The 15,170-nt window shown below is 45.1% G+C and overlaps 1 protein-coding gene and 1 pseudogene across 1 annotated transcript; both read right to left on the bottom strand.

Annotated features, from left to right (window-relative positions):
• Positions 1–3,773: 3,773 nt before the first annotated feature.
• Positions 3,774–5,078, bottom strand: LOC116821766 (mas-related G-protein coupled receptor member H-like; annotated as a pseudogene).
• Positions 5,079–10,371: 5,293 nt separating this feature from the next.
• On the bottom strand, positions 10,372–11,408 carry LOC116821763 (mas-related G-protein coupled receptor member H-like). The gene has a single exon (XM_032775177.2). The coding sequence runs from the start codon at positions 11,355–11,357 to the stop codon at positions 10,449–10,451; it is 909 nt and encodes a 302-aa protein (XP_032631068.1). The 5' UTR covers positions 11,358–11,408; the 3' UTR covers positions 10,372–10,448.
• Positions 11,409–15,170: the final 3,762 nt, after the last annotated feature.

Genomic DNA, 15,170 nt, shown 5'->3' on the forward strand with positions numbered 1-15,170 from the left:
GGATGGGGAAGTTCTCTGGGGCAGGGTTGGGGACGCAGGGGCTGAGAACTAGGGGAGCTGGGGGTGTGGCAGCACTCCCTGGCTTGAAGTGGTTTCCATCATATACAGGGTTTACAGTTTTGTTCAATGGCTTTCAGCACCCCCACTATAAAAATTGTTCCAACATCAGTCCCCCTTCCTGAGCTCTGCTCGTGCTCCTCAGTCCTAACCCACAGCCATTCCAGCCCTAGGCTCACCCCACAGAGCTCTGCCAGTTCTCCTCAATCCCAACCCACAGTCCCCCTGACACACACTATTCCAATCCTTGCCTCAGTAATTTTTTTCCTTTCCCTCTACAGTGAAATACACTAATCTGAAAAAGGCCACTGTTATTCCAAATAGGAATATCCACATGGGGAGTTATATTGGTCTGATTATAGCACTATAATTAACCTGGTATAGTAATGCTGGTAAGTTTTCTGTGTAGACAAGCCCTCTGGTGCTGGTTGCTGCTGGAGGAAAGAGATCAGTCTGGACAGACTCACAGTGCTCACAGCATTGATCAGTGCTGCGTGCTCCTGCGAAGCAATGGTTCCTGAGTAAGAACTACCACCGCTTGGCCATTTCTTTTCATGCAGTTAATTGCTCATCATTCTCATGTTATTCACCTAATGTTCAAGCATCATGATTTTATCTGGAAAGCCATTGCAAAAATCCAATGAGCTAAGCAAGGGGGGTGCTGGTGCATCAAACCCACATCTCCCTACTCATAGATCCCTTATGCTGTGGATTTAATACTCCACACGAAGCTGGGATTAAAGTAACAGTGTTCTGAAATCTCAAGGGAATCTGGGGACCCTGAAAGTTCCTGGCACAGAACCTTGGGAATAAGAAACCTCAGCACCCTCCTATTTCTGTGTCTTGGGAGGGAAGGGGGACTCTAAAATATGATAATCCCATTTGCTAGCACTCAGAAGCAGGGAGCTGTTCAAACAAGCAAACAGAGTCAAGTCTGTCATTTGGATACAGTACACAAAACCCAGGAGCTGGGTGAAAAAATGAAGGAAAAATACAAAGTCCGTGACATTTTTAAAATCAATTTTATTCTGTTCCTTTGCTGGTTGCTTCAAAATTTCCCCCTGCATCTTGTATTGAAGGTTTGTTGGTTTGCTGAAATTGGTAATTTTCAAAGACCTGAAATCAGTCTGATTTCAAATTCAAAAAGTTTTCTAAAATGAATGATTTGGGCAGGGGGGAACCCAAATGTCCTAAAACCTCCTGCCTTGTGATTAAGCCAATCAAAAAGGAATTGAGTGGTGGCAAGGAGTGTCTGGAAAAATCCATTGTGCCTTCCCACTTCCTCCCCCCATGAGATCATGTCCCTATCACTATCCCCACTTCCTCAAAACACAAGGTAATTCACTGTTCAAAAACTTTTAACTCAGAGTTGCGGTTGCCCAGTTCTGCCTGGTGGCTAAGCAGTTAAGATAATGCCTCACTTGCTTTCCCAGCTATGCACCCTTGGAGCAATGCCCCAGTGCAACGCTGTACCATTTCTGAGCCTGGGGAGGGAAAGCGAAGAAGACTAGTGTGTGGGAAGTCTTACACCTTGGTAGGACTGGAGAGGCCATTAAGAGAGGGAAGGAGATAACTGATGACTGATAAAAATGCACCCTCAGCAACTTAGCAGATGAAACTAAGCTTGGAGGAGTGGTAGATACACTGGAGGGTAGGGATAGGATACAGAGAGACCTAGACAAATTAGAGGACTGGGCCAAAAGAAACCTGATGAGGTTCAACAAGGACATGTGCAGAGTCCTGCACTTAGGAAGGAAGAATGCCATGCACAGCTACAGGCTGGGAATCGACTGGCTAAGTGGCAGTTCTGCAGAAAAAGACCTGGGGATTACAGCGGACAAGAAGCTAGATATGAGTCAGCCATGTGCCCTTCTTGCCAAGAAGGCCAATGGAATATTAGGTTGTATAAGTAGGGGCATTGCCAGCAGATCAAGGGAAGTGATTATTCCCCTCTATTTGGCATTAGTGAGGCCATACCTGGAGTATTGTGTCCAGTTTTAGTCCCCCCACTACAGAAGGGATGTGGAAAAATTGGAGAGAGTCCAGCAGAGGGCAACAAAAATGGTTAGGGGGCTGGAGCACATGCCTTACGAGAGGAAGCTGAGGGAACTGGGGTTACTGAGTCTGCAGAAGAGAAAAGTGAGGGAGGATTTGATAGCAGCCTTCAACTACTTGAACCAGGGTTCCAAAGAGGATGGAGCTAGGCTATTCTCAGTGGTTACAGATGACAGAACAAGAAACAATGGTCTCAAGTTGCAGTGGGGGAGGTCTAGGTTGAATAGTAGGAAACACTATTTCACTAGGAGGACGGTGAAGCACTGGAATGGGCTACCTAGAGAGGTGGTGGAATCTCCATCCTTAGACGTTTTTAAGGCCCAGCTTGACAAAGTCCTGGCTGGGATGATTTAGTTGGGATTGGTCCTGTGTTGAGCAGGGGATTGGACTACATGACCTCCTGAGGTCTCTTCCAAACCTAATATCCTATTATTCTATGATGGCCTGTGAGGAGCACATCTACCAGCTGGAGGCAGCTGGGGTCGGAGGCGGGGGGGATGAGGAGAATACCAGACTTCCTATCCCAGGTCTGGGCCTACTGTAGGGGGAAGGGGCACTGTACATCAGCAGCAGGATTGGAGTGATGTGAAGTGGCCTATTCATTTCAAGGAGATGTGCTCAGATGAATGAGAGCACCCCATTGAGATGAATACAAACTGAAACAATACCTTGGAGAGCTGTGAACTGTTCCATTCATCTCAGTTTTCTGATTCCCTCTCCCTAGATCTTGGTATTGTATGCTTTTGCCATGAACAAGTCTATCCAACAGGAGTTCCATCAATACAGAATGTGTATTAAGGTTTGATGTTTCATAAATCTCCATCCCTATAAAGGGGATGCACACATCAGTGGAGAACTGAGAGTGTGAGTTTTTCAGGGTTGTGTGGCATTAGTTTCTATCCTTGGGGCTTACAAGTTACATCTTAGAATGGTCTCTGGCGTTAGGACTGGTTGGATGCCCAGGTACTTGACTGATTATTATTTATGTGACCTTTGCACCAAGAAACTGATTGTGCAATGCCCTGCACAAACACAGAATAGGAGGCAGCCTCTGCCACAATGGGCTGACACTGAGACAGACAGAGAAAGATTGTTATCCCTGCTTTACAGGTGGGAGACAGAGGCAAAAAAGGGACTAAGTGATTTGTCCAAGGTCACACAGGGAGTCTTTGGTAGATGCAGGAGTTGAACCCAGCTCCGAGGGTGAGTTCCTGCCCACAAGCCCAGCCTGACACCCTCATACCGTACTTCCAACATGCCCATACTAGTCTGTCCTCTCTGAGTGCCATGGATCATTGAAAGTGACATTCTGCTCTTGCCTTCCTCTCTGCTAACTACCAGAGCAGGTAAAAAATCATTTGTGGGAAATTATTGTAGATGGCAAGCAGCTATTCAACAGATGCAATCTTTCTTTCTGGAAAAATATCAGTTCTGTTGATGTAAGTAGTAACTAAGGCTGGAGAGGACAAAGGTTGAGTCTTTTGAGTTGTAGGTGGGCTGCTGGGGCCAGCGTGCTGACTCAGGATGACACAGCACACAGACACTCAGGGAGCTACATGCTTGTCTGCTGGCTGGGATGTCGAGCTACAGGAGCAAAGCATTTAAGGTACCCAGAGTTACCGGTCAAGCAGTGACAAGCCCTCGCTGGTCTAGATTGCACCCTAAGCTATCCCAGGAAGATGCATCATTGGTGAGATAATAATAAGGAAGAACTGGACACTGAGAGGAACAGCAAAGATGAGGAAGAAGACGGTGAGCAGGATAACAACTAAGATCTTTCCTTGCTGACATCACTGTGAGCTACATCAGACTTTGAAAAACAGGAGCAGATTGGCCAGAACCATGAGGGGAGAGAAAATGAGGAAATTCAGGGCGCACATGGGTAGAGGCATATTCCAGCAATTTTCAGTGACATCAGCAAAACCAAAAGGAGACAATATTCCAGACAGCAGGTAAGAGAGAATCTGCAGCAGGACACAGACAATGGAAGACAAGTCATTTGGAGGGCAGCATCAGTGCCAGATGGGATAGAGAACTGACAGATACCTCTCAGTGCTGAACACCATCAGCCGATCAAGGCTGGTGCTGTGTATGAGCAAATTAAGCAAAAATCTTCTAAAAGAAAACAAAATAAATGTTTGGCAGCAACAATTATGAGGAAACCAAGAAGGCAGAAGAGGAAACAAAAGTCAGTGGTGGCCATGTGCAGGATGTAGATAGTGAAGAGGTTCCTCTTAATGCAGAAGCCAAGGAACCAGAGGTTGATACCATCCCCAAAAGGCCAAAGAGGCAGATGAGCAGAGTGACACCATCAATGCTTACTAGAGTTAAATCATCTTTTTGGCACCCAGTCCCACTATTTTTGGTCCCAATTATCCAGGCTGGGCTCAGTCGGGGGCAGAGATGTAGGGATCAGCATGAAATCTCTGCTGTGGGATGCCAGTGTTTCCTTCTACCCCTCTCTCACACATATCTGTTAGCAGAGAGCAGATGGAGGTGAATCAGTAATATCCCCACCACTGTGTTTCACTGATCATTCCAGCCCCTCCCCAGCTTCATGGCCTGGAACAGCCAGATCCCAATGAGTGGGAAGGAGAAATATCCTGAGAGATAATGGCCATGGGAAAACCTACAGACAGAGACATAAAAAATGGTGATGGGTGAGGACCAGCCTGGACAGAGAGGTGGGAGAGACAGAATTAGAGTTAGAGAGAGATGAAAAGAGGGAGAAAGAAAAATTGGGAGGGGTTGGCAGTTAGCTATGGGTACAGAATGAAAGGATTAAGAGAAGTTGGGTGAGATTTGGAAAGTGGGGTAGAAAGAGAAAGATAGAGAACGGTCATGTATCATTAATAATGACAAAGAGAAATCCCTCACCTTCCTTACCTCCATCTTTCTGGGGCCTGAATCAAGTGTTTACAGGAACCAGGTTTGGGCAGATTCACTTCCAACTTGCTCTGTCTCATGGTTATTAAATGGGTTTCTCAGTGTAGGATCTTCATGAGAAAGTTTTTTGAGTTTTATCTATTACCCAGAAACTAAGAATTTCCCTGTAATCTGTGTAGCATCCAACACCCAGTCACTGCCAGAAGTCATTAGAGAAATGTCTTCTCCACTCTGGACAGAGTGGGACACAGCTTATACCATTATTGCCTTTCATGATCACTGGGCAGCTATGCAGCATCAGTCACTGTCAGAGATCTGCTTCCCTTCCCTGACTGCTTCTGATCTCCTAACCCAATGGCTTTGCAAAGATTAAGTAATAGATATCCAAGATATCCAAGAAAGCCACTCATCTGAGAAGAACTGCTAATGTAGTTAGGGCAGAAGCAACTATGTTAATAAGCATGACAATTGGCACCTTCTTAATGGTTCAATTTTGCTCTAATTTCTCCAAATAGTATATTTCTGTACCACTTGGTTATAACTTTTGTGTCTGTCTGGAAATCTTCTATCACCACAGTATGTAAGCCTATAGTATATATTCTACAGATCCTTAAAGATATATTTCCTCTGATTATGTTTTTTTTAATTAATGTGGCCATAAATGTTTTCTGTTTCTTACTACAAACCCATCTACTAAAAAGAGACTGAAAAAATGCTTTTTGACATGGTGGGCATTAAAGGAAGTAATGTACAGACATTAATACTGAATGGTGATGTCATTGTATTTGACCAAAACATAAGGACCCAAGATAAAGTAAGGTGTTCTAATGAAAGAAATACATATAAATATCTCTATAATAAAACTATATACAATTCCCCAAATAAGTATTAGGTGTAATTTTCACACTGACTGGAGTGGCTCATGACCGTGCACCAATCCCAGGGCAGACTGTCAAAAAGCAAGGCAGGCCTTCTAAAACTGGTGGTATGTTCTATAATTAGATTTCACCAACTCAGTAATAGATGTGAACTACAATAATCTTATAATGGAGTCACAGACCCTTGGACACTCCAGTCTATCTTGCCACCCAGGCAAGCTGGACGATGTGATACATGGTCACTTAAACCAAAGATCACAAAATATTCAGGTTGCTCCCAGCCCCAAGACACAAGTCACTTACCGTAGGTCAATTTGTACCTTAGATCTAGGGTTGCCAAATTTGGTTGGACATATTCCCGGAGGTTTCATCACATGACATACTCTTTAATTATAGAGTATCAGAGGGGTAGCCGTGTGTCATAAACAGATGGTTAAGGGTTAATGTCTCTTTTACCTGTAAAGGGTTAAGAAGCTCAGTAAACCTGGCTGACACCTGACCAGAGGACCCATAGGGGGACAAGATACTTTCAAATCTTCGTTGAGGGAAGTCTTTCTTTGTGTTTTTTGTTTTGTTCGTTGTTCGTTCTCGGGACTGAGAGGGAGGGGACATCATTCCAGGCTTTCCCAATCTTTCTGAATCAGTCTTTCATGTTTCAAAATTGTAAGTAATAGCCAGGCAAGGCGGATTAGTCTTCTGTTTGTTTTCTTAACTTGTAAAGGTTTCTTTTGCTGGAAGGATTTTTACCTCTGTTTGCTGTAACTTTTTGAATCTAAGTGAGGGGGGTGGTCCTCTAGTCATGAATCTGATACCTGTAAAGCATTCTCCATCCTGATTTACGAGTAATTTTTACTTTTCTTTTCTTAATTAAAAGCTTCTTTTAAGAACTGATTGATTTTCCTTGTTTTAAGATCCAAGGATTGGATGGGTGTGAAGCCTCTCAAGGCAACCAGGGAGGGATGTCTAGGAGAAAGGAGGGCAATGGTTAATTCCTCTTTGTTTTAGATCCAAGAGTTTAGCTCTGTGTGAAGCCTCTCCAGGCCCCAGGGAGGAAGTCTAGGGGGAAGGAGGGGATGGTAATTTCTCCCTTGTTTAAGATCCAAGGGGTTTGGGTCTGGGTTCCCCAGGGAAGGTTTTGGGGGAACAGAAAGTGTGCCAGACACTAAATTCTGGCTGGTGGCAGCGTACCAAACCTAAGCTAGTAATTAAGTTTAGAAGTGTTCATGCAGGTCCCCACTTCTTGTACCCTAAAGTTCAAAGTGGGGAAAAACCTTGACACCGTGTTAGTCTGGATCTGTAAAAGCAGCAAAGATTCCTGTGGCACCTTATAGACTAACAGACATTTTGGAGCATGACCTTTCGTGGGTGAATACCCACTGCATCCGACGAAGTGGGTATTCACCCACGAAAGGTCATGCTCCAAAATGTCTGTTAGTCTATAAGGTGCCACAGGAATCTTTGCTGCTTTTAATTATAGATTAATCTTTAATTCCTGGAGATTCCAGGACAATCCTGGATGGTTAGCAACCCTACTTAGATCTCACACCAAAGACAACTAAACTAAAGGTTTATTAACTAGAAAAAGATACAAGTTATTTACAGGTTAAAGCAAGCAAGAATATATACACAAATGAGTTTCAATCTGTGATTCAAAAGGTGACAGAGTTGTAATCTGTTCATTCCAAATGTCTTTCAGGGCTAATCCATGGCAATCAGTCTGGGGATCTCTTTTCTTATGTTTAGGAATCTTTGCCCCTCACAGTCCAGACAGCATGAAAGAGTTTCAATTTCTCCTTGTCAGGGATTTTTATTCCCTCCACTCCAGAGTTAAAACTGATGGGATGAGTTCATGAGTAGGTCTCTCCTTCCCAAAGGGAGCTAGGAATGCTATCAACAGGGCCTCTCTCCTTTGATGCCATGATTGTCTTCTGTGGGCCACCTTGTACACAAGATGACACCTTTACTTTAATTAATGATTTCCTATTTGGTGAGTTACACAATTAGAGGTTTACTATGCAAACACTTAAAATAGCTTTACACCATGGGCTGTAGAGATTATGTGAGATCAATGCATGAAGCATCCTATCAGCATTTTATAAAGACTAAACACAAAATAAATTCTTATCAACTTAATATCTAATATCAATTTTAATCATACTAACACACAGGTAAGCAAGACTGATTTCCAGCTATGCATTTGTAAGTATTCAGTGAAGCCTGGGGTCTTGGCTTGAGTTGCCACCTAGTCTACCAGTGTCACAATGATAATTAGTAAGGCTACATTTTAGTCACGGGTATTTTTAGTAAAAGTCATGGACAGGTCACAGGCCATAAACAAACATTCATGGGCACATGACCTCTCCATGACATTTGCTAAAAATACCCACCCTGACTAAAACTTGGGTGGGAGTACTCTGAGGTGGGAGGGCAGTCCAGTGGTGCTCCGGGTGCTCAGGGAGTTGACCCAAGACCCCTGCTCATACTGGGGGAGGCGGTTGGTGGGGATTTCTACTGGCTCCATCCCTGCAGCTCCTAGGCAGCGGAGGCAGGGCCTCCTCTGCTGCTCCCACCACAAGCACCAACTGCCTCATCTCCCATTGACTGTGGTTCCCGTCCAATGGGAGCTATGGGGGTGGGGCCTGTGGGTGCGGGCAGTGCGTAGAACTCCCCCACCCCTTCGCCACCTAGGAGTTGAAGGGAGGCCCTAACCCCACATAAGTGCCCCCCATGCCCTCAAAAACCCTTCCCCTAGCCCTGAGCCCCCTCCCACACACCCAAACTCCTGCTGCTGAAGAAGTCATGGAAGTCACAGAAAGTCACAGAATCCGTGACTTCCGTGACCTCCATGACAGACTTGCAGCCTTAATCATTAAATAATTTAAATAATCCCAGAAGGACACCAATCAAGGAGCAGTGAGTGAGGAAAATGCAATGGACAGAGATCACCCAATAGCTATAAAACAAGGAAGCAAGTGTATAGCCTCCATTCCACCTGCATATGGTCACTGTGCGATAGTCCCCATGAGCCTGATTGATTAGGGGGTGGGCAAAGAGGGCAGTTAGCCACAGAGCCCTGGTTGACTAGAGGACTGGTTGAAAATCCCACCTCTGGCTCCGTGCCCACCTCTTCTTGAGAGAGGGGAATGGCATTTTGGAGCAGAAGCTTAACCAAACCCAAATGGAGAAAGGAAATTGGCTGAAAACTCATCAGCGGTACAGGGATTGGGCTACAGAGAGAAGGCACACAGCATGTGGCACTGCTAGGCAGAGGGGGACAGCAAAATGCTGCCTGAAACTGAAATTAGGGGATTGGCCCTGAGAGCAGGTGGACACATCATCGGTAAACAGACTGGGAGAGTAGCCCAGATATAGGTCTGGAGATCTGAACACAGGGCTGTCCTTACCCATACGCAAAGTACACGGTTGCGTAGGGCACCAGGAAATTTGGGGCACCAAATTTCCTGGTGCCCTAGGCAGCTGCATGCTGCTCCAGCCCCTGCTCCACTTCTTCCCCATGGCCTCTGCCCCTGCCATGGAGTTTTAACTGTTATTCAAGTCATTTTCTTAGATGTTCTTTTAATTCCATTAGCACTGAATAGCAGTTGAAATTCTGTTTCTACTGAGACTGAACATCTCTACTTCCAGTATAAAAGCCTGCTAGCTTTTAAAAATGTATTTGTACTCTAGTGATTCTTAGAGAGTTATTAAACTTAAACAGGTATCAAAGAAGCCATTGTCCTTCTGACCATCCTTGTAGAGGTTCTTCTTCTGTTTCTGTGTTTAGTAACAATGTTGCTTAAGCATTGCTAGATAATTCCCCCAATATACGTTAATATTTCTTGCTCAGAAGGTTTCTTATATTAAAATCCAGCTACAGTGTAGTCATTTGTTTTCATATTACTACATAACATATTTTGTGTTTACATAGTAATGATACCAGTAAGTTACCACATTACATCCTTGAAATTAGACATAACATTTGCAAATAAACATCACTAAAGAAGCTTATGCCACAAATGCCAGGGCTTATTAATAGATGATTTAAACTCACTGGTTAGTTCATAGTAATTCTTAATTGTTTCCACTGCAATAGTGGTGAAGGTTTCAAATATCAACCTGCAGAAGCAAGAGTCCAGAGTTGCATAGAAGCACCTTCTGCATCAGTCTTCAGGCAACACTGGGAGACGTGCCACTACAAGTGAAATTACTGTTCAGTGGCTTTTCAAAAACAAAGTTAATGAGCCCATTATGGATCTGTTCCTGCTTCCATTCAAGCCAACAGGACTTCCCCCACTGATTCCAAAGGGAGAAGGATTGAGTCCCATGTGACCCACTGGTGTTCTTTACAACTGCACAGAAACCTGGGGATCAACTTTAGGAAGGATCCTGCTCTGGGTCGGGAAGAGGAAGAATTTAGCAAATGACCTAGTGTGTCCTTTCCATCTTTAATTTCTTTGATGATGTGAACTAGAAAAATCTCCATCCTGAGAACAGAGTGTCCCAGACTGGGTACTGCTGAGATTAAATTGACATCTTCACTGTGTCTTGTCTGGAGGTTTCTCCACGCTCTTTCTAATCTGTCTTTTCTTCAAAGATGCTCCAGAGTGTGACCTGGAGGCAGCCTCTGAATCGGTGCTGCCTGTAGCTCCCAACTAAGAAGTAAATAACTGGGTTGATGCTGCTGTTTATAGAAGCCAGCAGGTAAGATAGCTCATTAGCATGACTATAATGAATAAGGTCAAGGAAGTATTGTACACTGAGGGGAACAGCAAAGATGAGGAAGAAAAGGACAGTGAGCAAGATAACAGTGTAGAGCTTTTCTTGCTGACGTCGCTGTGAGCTATGTCGGAGCTTGATGAACAAGATCAGACTGGACACAATCATGATGGGAGCAAAAATGAGGAAATTCAGGCCATACATGGGTAGGAACGTAAGCCAACAATTTTCAGTTCCATCAACAAAACACAAAGAATACACTATTCCTGACAGCAGGCTGGAGAGAGCCCAGAGCAGGGCACAGACAATGGCAGACAAGTTCTTTGGGCGGTGGCATCGGTGCCAGATGGGAAAGAGGACAGACACACACCGCTCAGTGCTGATGGCCGTCAGGAGATAAAGGCTGGTGCTGTATGCGAGCAAAGACAGCAGTTGAAATGAGTTTATTAAGTTAAGTCCCACTAAAGGAAAACAAAATAAATGTCTGGCATTAAAGGTTATAAGGAAACCAGGCAGGCAGAGGAGGAAGCCAAAGTCAGCAGCAGCCAGGTTGATGATGTAGACAGTGAAAATGTTCCTCTTAATATGGAAACCAAGGAACCAGAGCACAATCCCATTCCCCACCAGCCCGAACAGGCAGAGGAGTAGAGTGATGCTGTCAATGATCACTGCAGTTAAATAATCTTTTGTGCATCCATAATTTTCATCCTCAGGCTCCTGGCTGGATATAGTCACAGACAAGTACATTGGACTCAGTTCACTCATTGTGAACCCTCCACTGTGGGACGCTGGTCTTTCCTATTCTTCTTCTCTCCCACACACCTGTTACCAGAGAACAAACAGAGGAGAATCATTGACTTTGATCACCCCAGTGCTGTTTTTCACTGATTATTCCATCCAGGGCTGGCTCTCCCATTTTTGCCACCCCAAGCAAAAAAAACCAAAAAAAACCAACCTGCTCAGACTGCCACCGAAACTGCATAACCAAAAAAAAGCTACCCGGACTGTACTGCCCCAGGCATGTGCTTCCTCCACTGATGCCTGGAGCCGGCCCTGATTCCAACCCTTCCCCAGCCCCCTGTCCAGGAACAGCTAGATCCCAAGGAGTGGCAGTGAGAAATATCCAGAGAGAGAATGGTCATAGGGGATACTAGGGACAGAGAGAGACCTGGAGAAAGACCGATGTATACAGACCAGCCTGGAGAGAGAGACAGAGACAGAGACAGAGTTAGGGAGACAGAGAGGAATAGAAAGGGAGAAAGAGAAAAGGAGAGGGGCTGTCAGCCATGTATGTGCAGAGAATGGCAAGAATAAGAAATGTTGGGTGAGAATTCAAGAGTGGAGTTGAGAGAGACAGAGAGAACAGGCATATATCATTAATGATGACAAAGAGCAGGCCCTTACCTTGCTTTCTTTCTTCCAACGTCCAGGGGTCTGAACCAAGTATTTACAAGAGCCGGGCTGGGGCAGGTCTGCTTCAGAGTCTCTCTGTCTCACGGTCACTAATTGCAGTTCTCACTGTAGGATCTACATGGGAAAGATCTCTGAGTAACAGTGTAATTTAAAGACACTAAGAATTTCTCTGCCAGCCCCTGTGCAGCGTCCAACACTCAATCCCTTCCCCGGTCCTGTCATAGAAATGTCTTCCTCACATTGGGCAGAGTGGCACACAGAGATCACAGTGTCCAGGCATCTTATGACCACTGGGCAGTTTGATAACATCAGACAACATCAGGGCTATGCTTCCCTTTTCTGGCTGCTTCTGGCCTTCTGCACATAAAGGAAATGCTTGCACAAGGTTAAGTCTCACAGGATAGAATCACAGGAAGTTGTGTTTCTCTGAGAAAGGTTCCTGCTGTTTTAGGGCATTACCCTACCATGTTCATTACAATGAAAATTTGCACCTTCTTAATTGTTTAATTTTTCTAAATAACATATTTTTGGGACACTTTGGTTATGATTTTTGTGTCTTGAGATTTCCCAATACCAGAGCATCCGGGCCATGATATATATTCTACACATCCCCAAAGAGATATCTGATGTCCATATAATTTATAAAATTAATGGGGGAATAAATTATTTCTGCTTTTTTCAAGAAACCATCTACTAGAAAAAGAGATTGAAAAAAGGCATTTCAACAGAACAGGTATGAAAGGTGATATTGTCTTGACATTCACATCAAATAGTGACTTTAAGAGAAGTAGTAACTATAAATATCTAAGATCCAGACTAACACGGCTACCCTTCTGATATAAATATCTATATCATTACATAACATACACATTGCCCCACAGAGTATTAAATATGGTCATTAGAAAATTTAAATAATCCCAGAAGGACACAAAGACACAGCAGTGAACGAGGAAAATGCAATGGCTATAAGAGAAGGAAACAAGTGTGGAATCCCCTCCCCACCTGCATGGGGCCACAGTGTGAAACAGCCAGTCCTCCCTAACAAGCCCCGATGGATATGGGGATGGGCAGAGAGAGGAGGTGGCCCCAAGGGCCTGGTTGTCTATATCACTGGCAGGAAATCCCACCCCTGGCACCCTGCCGCCAGCCCTCCTTGTATATGTTATTTACAGCTGAAGGATCCTGACCGGGGTGGGAGGGGGAGAGGGAAGAATTTAGCAAGTGATCTGCAATATCCTTCCCATCTCTGATTTCTTTGATGCTGTGATCTGAGGAAAACTCCATCCTCACAACTGGCTCGACCAGGCTGGGTGTGCGGGGACTTAATTGGCTGTCTCCATTGGGTCTCTCGTTGGAGGTCTCTCCATCCTCTCTGGGATCTACTTAAACTTGAAAGACCCTCTGGAGTGTGACCCCAACAATGCCTCTGAATCACTGCTTCCAGTAGCTCCTTACTATGAAGTAAATAACCGGGTTGGCGCTACCATTTACAGAGGTCAGCATGCAAGATATGTCAGTCTGGTGATAAGAACTGATAATCTGGAGGAGGTATTGGACACTGTTAGAAACACACAAGATGAGGAAGAAGAGGATATGAGTGAAATACCCTATACTGTTTTCATGGTGACATCAGCTTGAAGAACAGGGTCAGATTGGACAGAAGAACCATAAGGGGAATAGATTTCACAGTAGCAGCCGTGTTAGTCTGTATCCGCAAAAAGAATAGAAGTACTTGTGGCACCTTAGAGACTAACAAATTTATTTGAGCATAAGCTTTCGTGGGCTGCAGCCCACTTAAGGCCAGACATGGGTATGAGTGTCATCAGACAGTTTTTCAGTTCCATAAAAAACAGAAAAAAGACACCAATCCTCTTAGCTGGCAGAAGAGAGCCCACAGCAGGGCACAGACAATGACAGGCAAATGTTTTGGGTGGTAGCATCGGCACCAGCTGTTGTTAAGAAAGGACAGACACCTCTCAGTGCTGATGGCTGTCAGGAGGTACAAACTGGTGCTGTATGTGACCAAAGGCAGCAGGGAAAATGTCCTCATTAAGTAGAAAAAAATGATGAACTACAACAATAGAAATATTCAACAATATTAATTATGAGGAAAATAAGCAGTGGTAGCCAGACTGAGGATGTAGACGGTGAAGGGGTTTCTCTTAATGCAGAAGCCAAGGAACCAGAGGACGATCCTGTTCCTCACCAGCCCAAGGAAGCAGATGAGCAGAGTGATATTATCAATGATCACTGCAGGTAAATCATATATTTGGCATTCAGTCCTATTTTCTGGACCCCAGAATACAAGCTAGGCTATGCAGGAGACAGGGACACTCCACTGAGATCAGTCATTATGAAACCTCTGCTCTGTGATACTTGGTCTTTCCCCACATAGCCCCATTCAGTCAAATGGATGAACCACTTCCAGGGTAGCAGAGTTCAACAAACTGTCAGTCCTTTACAGAATCTTCAGCCCCATCTCTGGGCCCTTTAAGTCCCACCTCGCTTGGGCTTCCCAAGAGAGCCTTGTCCACGTCTCAAGGCTGAGGCCACTCTCCCAGTGATTGGTGGGGGGGACCCAGGCCCATCTACTACTCCAGGTCCCACCCAGGGACCCTATAAACAGCAGCCACATACCACTGCCTCCAGTTTGTTGCTGCTGTTCCCTGGGCCTTACCTGACATAGGCCCTTTCTTTTCTCCCTACCCTCAGGGCCGAAGATCTCAGATCCTCCTCGCTGAATGCCAGTGCCACCCAAACCCCCATCCTCTGGTTTGGCCTTGAGCTCCTGTGAGCAGGAAGGAGCACTCCTCCACCCTTGCTCCTCTGGTCCCCATGGGAACTGACCTGCTCAGGGTCTGCAGCTCTTTTTATCTGATCGTGCTGGGTTCTGATTGGCTGCTTCAGTGCAACCTGTCTAGGCAGGCACACTTTTTCTGCTTCTTCCTGCGGTGGGATGGGCTAGGACCAACGGGCCTCGAAGGGCAGGGTGCACCCTGTAGTAAGATGAGGCCCTGAAACATAAACCCTTATCAAAGGCCCAATATGAGGCCTGAGGCCTGAACTAAAGTAATGGTCAAGACTTTGCTAACATAAAGCAAAGTTAAGCTGTGAGCCAGAGGCAGGCCCTGCTCACAGAAGCTGGCAAGGAAAGGGCTGATACTG

Source organism: Chelonoidis abingdonii, chromosome 4 (assembly GCF_003597395.2).
Source record: "Chelonoidis abingdonii isolate Lonesome George chromosome 4, CheloAbing_2.0, whole genome shotgun sequence".
NCBI lineage: Eukaryota > Metazoa > Chordata > Testudines > Testudinidae > Chelonoidis > Chelonoidis abingdonii.

Coding starts and splice junctions, on each gene's coding strand:
- LOC116821763 (XM_032775177.2), bottom strand. CDS start 11,357: ATGAGTGAACTGAGTCCAATGTACTTGTCTGTGACTATATCCAGCCAG.